Source organism: Pseudochaenichthys georgianus, chromosome 24 (assembly GCF_902827115.2).
Source record: "Pseudochaenichthys georgianus chromosome 24, fPseGeo1.2, whole genome shotgun sequence".
In the NCBI taxonomy this organism is placed as follows: Eukaryota; Metazoa; Chordata; class Actinopteri; order Perciformes; family Channichthyidae; genus Pseudochaenichthys; species Pseudochaenichthys georgianus.
Genome location: NC_047526.1, coordinates 5469952 through 5475935, shown reverse-complemented (window position 1 = coordinate 5475935; position 5984 = coordinate 5469952). Strand labels below are relative to the sequence as shown.

The 5984-nt window shown below is 43.8% G+C and overlaps 1 protein-coding gene and 1 long non-coding RNA gene across 2 annotated transcripts; both read left to right on the top strand.

The window, feature by feature from the left end:
• The first annotated feature begins 1675 nt into the window (after positions 1 to 1675).
• LOC139433030 (uncharacterized) lies at positions 1676 to 2467 on the top strand. The gene is made up of 3 exons (XR_011642596.1): positions 1676 to 1749; positions 2139 to 2199; positions 2312 to 2467. It is a non-coding gene; the product is annotated as an uncharacterized lncRNA (long non-coding RNA).
• A 1724-nt stretch (positions 2468 to 4191) lies between these two features.
• Positions 4192 to 5429, top strand: LOC139433152 (uncharacterized). Its single transcript, XM_071202028.1, has 2 exons — positions 4192 to 4221; positions 4383 to 5429. The coding sequence occupies exons 1-2, from the start codon at positions 4192 to 4194 to the stop codon at positions 5427 to 5429; spliced, it is 1077 nt and encodes a 358-aa protein (XP_071058129.1).
• The last annotated feature ends 555 nt before the right edge of the window (positions 5430 to 5984 follow it).

The following is a 5984-nucleotide window of genomic DNA, read 5'->3' as shown; positions in this document are numbered from 1 at the left end:
TTATTAACATTGATAGTGTATTTTTGTGATCTCCATAATATGTTATATTTGGTAAAGATAGATATATTGATAGAAAGTATTAAAAGTTGATAAATCAATTTAGCAAAAGTTAAGGCTATTAAAAAGTATTAAACGGCATTTTCCAAGGTATTAAGAAGGTCCACAGCAACGACAACATGAAACACCCTTTAATTTACTGAAACAACATGTCGGGAAACCCCCTCAATGTGGCCCCATGCATAGCGTGCCATAAAATGCTGCTTCTTATTTGAAGTTTCATTGCCTTGCTCTGTGGGGGGGGGTTTATCTGCTGGTGGACCTGAGAGATATACAGCAGGAGAACACGCCATCCACCGCAGAGAATAAACTGAGGGGCAACCATGACAACCATGCTCCGGGGTCTTCTTCGCTGCTTTTGGTGTATTTTGTGGCGGCAGCAGCGCCACTTACAGGCCTGGCATATGTACTACAGCGTTTCCAGCATTTCCAGCGGTCTAGTGTGAACGGACACGTTAATGAATCGAATGCGTGTGAACGGAAGACTTTTTTGCGTTTGCGTATGCGTTTTACTGTATGCGTCCTCGTGGGGCCGGGGTCTAAGCCAAACTATATCCGGTCACAGAGATCTGCTATTTTAAAGTAAGGTCAACACATATCGACCCTAAATATAGTCTATTAAGAACGAGAAAAGTCTTAACATATATATTGTTTTTTGTAAACATATGACAAATGTGTGAGGGTGATGACGTCAGAGCATCGTCCTATGTGCCGGGCTTAGCCCCGGATAGCCCCAGCCCAATTTAACCCCTGGGTATTTGTGAGGGAGCTCCCATATGGCATTACCCCGCTGAAGCTCACCAAAGTTTAATATATTTCATAGTTTAAAGTTTTGTCAATTGTTTTGTTTATTGGTCAAATACTGGTTTCTGTGGAGTTTTACTGGAATGAAAGAGCACAGAGTACAGAAGCAACATACTGCATTAAACCTGACCTTCACAGAGAGGTTGAAGTTCATGTGGAGAGGAGGCTACAGTAGTCTGTCTGCACTTTGTTTAGTTGTGCTATCTTACAATCAATATAGTAAATGTGAGGTAAAGTGTGTCGCCAATGTAACCGGTTAGAACTCAAAGTTGCGATGAGGTCTTAACATGTATGGAAAGGGTCTTAAAAAAGGTCTTAAAAGGTATTACATTTGACTTCAGGATTCCTGCATATACCCTGATGAACCATTCCAGCACAGGAGTTTCATGAGTAGTTCATGAACTGCCCTAGTGCCATTTAATGTTCATGACAATGTCATGAACAGTTCATCAACTTTGTTATGAGCTGTTCATGAATATGGTTCACTGATATTCCATGAACTTTTCATGACAAGTTCATGAACAGTTCATTATCATCTCACTGGGGAGTAGCCAGTGGTGGACTGGGTCTAAAAATCAGCCCGGGACTCTCGACCGTCCCACTTCGCCTCGGTACCGCTAGTAAGTTGTCAACGGGGGGAGTGGGGGATGTGCTAGTGACTTATTCGACCGGCCCATCGGGATTCGTCCCGATGGCCAGTCCGCCACTGCACCCAGCCCAGAGCCATTTAATAGAAGAGTTACGACATCTCCGTTCACTCCAATGGACCACTTTTTTACAGCAATGGCGGATCGTGGAGCCTCTCAATCGTTCCCCGGAAGTTAGCGCCAAGGCTGGCAGAGCTGTGGAGTTGCAGCATAATACACCGTTCGTGACGGACTTTTAAAGGTAATAAGAAGTTTAAAGATGTATATTGCGGATATTATCAGTACATCTGATTCTAATGAACATGTGTATTAAAGGATGTCAGTGGATTATCCCTAAATTAGTAGATTTAGGGAACGTTTACAGATAACAGATTAAGCTAGCATACCGAAGCAAGTTAGCAACACACGTTGAACAGCCTTTTAATTGTAAATTCCGTTCTCTTAATGTCATTTCGTCCAACGTGTTGAATTAGAGAAGAGGGGCTTCTAAACGGGATTGTATGCGGGGGTGGAGGGAGTTAAATATTAGATAAATATAACTTTGGTGCGTGTAAGAGTGAGTGTTTTTAGCAGAGCCATATTGTGTCCTTGTGATTCTGTTGAGTATTACCTGTCTGTATAATGTTGCAGCCCAGCTGATTCTGGATTGATGGCAAAGGGAGAGGGACTTAAGTGAGAGTGAAAACACAAGGTACGTTTAATACTACTGTTTTATATAAGTAAACACGTTATCTCCCCAAGGCAATAGGTGTGCTATATAGGTGTGTATAACCCTTTCTCCTGTCTGTTGCTCCCTCTCTCAGCACAAGAACCAGAGGGGGGTTCAATGGAGCCTGAATACCTGCACTGAGACCCTCACCCTGCACCCTGAGACCCTCACCCTGCACCCTGAGTCTCAACTCTCAGTGTTTTTCAAGCCTTTCCCTGTTTTTTTGTATTAAACAAAACATTAAGCTTTCCCAATGGTCTGATTTTCGTTTTGTGAAAAAGTGCAAATGCAGTGTTTGTATATAAATCACATATTTTGTTGCTGTTGGTCGTGAAATTGCTCCTGCTGACTTGAGCCAGCCATTTTTTCCTCCGTTCTGTGTCAGTGGGGAAGCCGTACATTCGTACTCCTTTCTCTGAGCGATTTGAGCATCCCCAGGCAGCACAGCAAACCATGGTGGCGACTAGGAGGCAGCACCGCAAACCATGGTGGCTACTAGGAGGCAGCACAGCAAACCAGGACAAACACGGAGGAAAAGGCACCGACAAACTGCATGATATGCTCTTCTATGTTTATTGAATTCCATGTATTTGCAATGGATGTTCCTAAAGCAACACATTTAACATCATCATCATATCCTGTCGGTCTCCTGTCCTTTCTGAAAGCCATAAAGACGACATTAGTCATTTAGATAACTTGTGTCCTCAATTACCAGGGGATTACTGAAACTACCATGAATTTAAGAAAATGGTAGAAATGAATCCAATCTGAATTTGAAAGCATTACTTTAGATCCCCTCCCTCTAAATGTATCAATAAACATTAGAAAGTGATCCTCCTGACTACCATATAAGTTTAAGAAGATAATATTGGTTTGAAAGAATTCAAAGCTATAAATAAACAACAGGCTCTTTAACCAAGGCACTGTTAGTAACATGTAAACTAGTTGTTCACACTAATCCTAATATTATCACTTAATATTAGCAAATTCGATTTTATTTTTGAAAACATATTGATGTAAATACATACACATATCGATTTGTTGTATAAATATTGCAAATCAAAACCTTTATTCACTAATAATTACCAAAAATCGTAGTTCTATCTCCTGTTATCAATGCATTCACATTGCCCGCCATGAACTTCCGGGGAACGATCCCTCGTCTACATGAACCACGTGACGATAACCGTTTTTGGACTTCCGGTGTCGTAACTCTTCTATTAAATAGCTCTGACCCAGCCCAGCCCACGTAAACTGTCAACGGGGAGAGCCTCGCTGCGGGGAAACGGTGGACCGGGGCCCTTTCTCATTTCTCTAACTCCCCTCCTCGACTCCCATCCTCGACTCCTATCCTCGATACTTAGTCCCGCCCACAGGAGATGCGAGCCGAGGAGAGAGGAGGGGAAGCAGCAGGCGGTGAGAGAAATGAGAACTCCTCTCCTCTGCGTGGTCATATTAAAGCGACGTCCGTTAATTATGACGTGGCAACAGCTGCATCAGCTGTGAGTGTTTTGTTAGAGCGCTGTATTTTGTAATCTCTATTAGATCAGCTGAACATTGTTCCCCCACATATTTACTTAGACATGTAGACATATAGGCTACATTAGGCTTATGTACGTTTCATATATTCACACACAAAAAAAACAATGACTGTCTATACACTATACTATAGGCTATGTTAACCTTTTTATACTAGTAGGCTATGACATGATAAATCATCAAGTCACACCTCTTTCACAAAACACCTGCAACGAATTTGTAATCCAAGTAATTAACGAATCATGAGGGACCTGACAGGCTATATAAGGTCCAGGCACACCTGTGATTTAAATCTCAACAACGAAAAACCAGTGACCACATTAAACAAATTGAGTCATGAAACCTGCTGTAGCATGTGCCTTACGGCAGTGGCAACAACTTCTGACCAACAACAGGAATCAGGAGAGACGCCGATCCCAGCGCTGGAAAGCGAGAATGCGCAAAGCCATCCTGCTTCATCTTGAGGTATTTGAGTGTTCGATTACAATTTGTTTTAAGTAGTTGAAAAATAGCTGGCTTTTTTCATTGGAATACAACAATGGATTAATTGTTTATGACATAGTATGTATGTGCAGTTTAGTTTTCTGGATAAAAGTATTGACCTGTACATTTTATTCTTCCTGCAGGTTCAACACCCACACTCATACAAATGTTTGAACAGCAGTGTCCCGGTGCCGGAGCTGTACTTCGGAGATGGGTGCCTGCTGAAGGACTTCAGGATGAGCCGAGACTCCCTGGAGGCCTTGATGCAGTGTCTGGGGCCTGAGAGGAGACAGGCCTGGGGACACCACATGACTGTCTTGACAACTGTGTACTGGCTGGCACACGGGTTGTCATACAGTGTGGTGTCCCGGGCCTTTCAGGTACCCCTCTCCACGGTCCACAGACTGGTCCACCAGGGAGTGGAGGACATCGCTGCTCTCAGGCAGTCTGTGATCAGGCTGCCTGCTGGTCGAGAGCTGGAGGAGGTCGGGCAGGGCTTCCAGCAGTTGGCCGATAGCCCGGCATTTAGTTCATGTGTGGGTGCCATTGATGGGTGCCACATTAGAATAAAGACCCCACCCGGACCCAGTGGCCAGGACTACATAAATCGGAAGCTCTTTCCTTCCGTACAGCTGCAGGCTGTATGCGATGGGAAGGGTACATTCCTACAAACATTCGTAGGATTTCCGGGTTCAGTGCATGACACCCGTGTCCTAAAAAACAGTACCTTATACAAAGAGGCTCTGTACCCTCCACCAGGGTACTTTATTGTGGGAGATGGTGGCTATCCGTGCATTGTACACCCCATAACGGTCGTAACCCCGTATCGGGAGCCACTACAGGGGAGGGTACAGAGCCGCTTCAACGGCTGCCATGCCAAAGCGTGCAGCATCATTGAGCACGCTTTTGGGATTCGGAAGGGGCAATGGAGGTGCCTCCTGTCGAAGGCCTTGGAGGTGAACCACACCTTTGTCCCTGCTGTGGTCACTGCCTGCTGTGTACTGCACAATCTCAGCATTACTGCAGACATGACTCAACTGGAGGAGGAGCAGGAGCAGCGGGTAGAGAGGTCTCCACCTCGTCCTGTGAGGGGGGAGCGAGGTGGACAGGGCCGGAGAGACAGACTGGCAGACCAAATCTCGGCTCCTGACCACAACCCGGTCCAGCTGAACGACCACGATTATTGTTGAGGATTTTTATTTACTGGCCAGATGCATTACTCGGTTCTTTTGTTTGTCCATGTATATGCCTTATTTCCAATGTCACCTTACTCAAGTTTATTTAGAGCAAAGGACTTTACAGACCCATGTCTTTATTACAAATTGTATGTGAAATAGGCCATCGCACAATCTCTTCAGAAAGTGTTACGTTTAGTGTTGAAATTGAGTCATGTTCAGTGATAAAATATTGTTATGCTTTGACTGAACTTGAAAAGAAAGAAGAGACGTGTGTTAGCAATTTTACTTATGTGGGGTTTGAGCTACATGCAGTAACTTGCCTCAATGTTAATGTATATATTATTTATAATAAGACATCCCTGATATTGCATTTGGATACTTTACACACGGTTGGTTTATGCGCAGAATTATTTGAGGTGGAGATCTAAAAAGCGGAAATCAGTGGCCATGACTTTCTGTATGACTATAGACAGTTATGCCTTGGGTTGCAAAAAGACTTTAAAAACGTTGGCTTTTCAGTCAGGTCACAATCATAAAATGTATATTCAGCTTTGTATAAAATAAAGA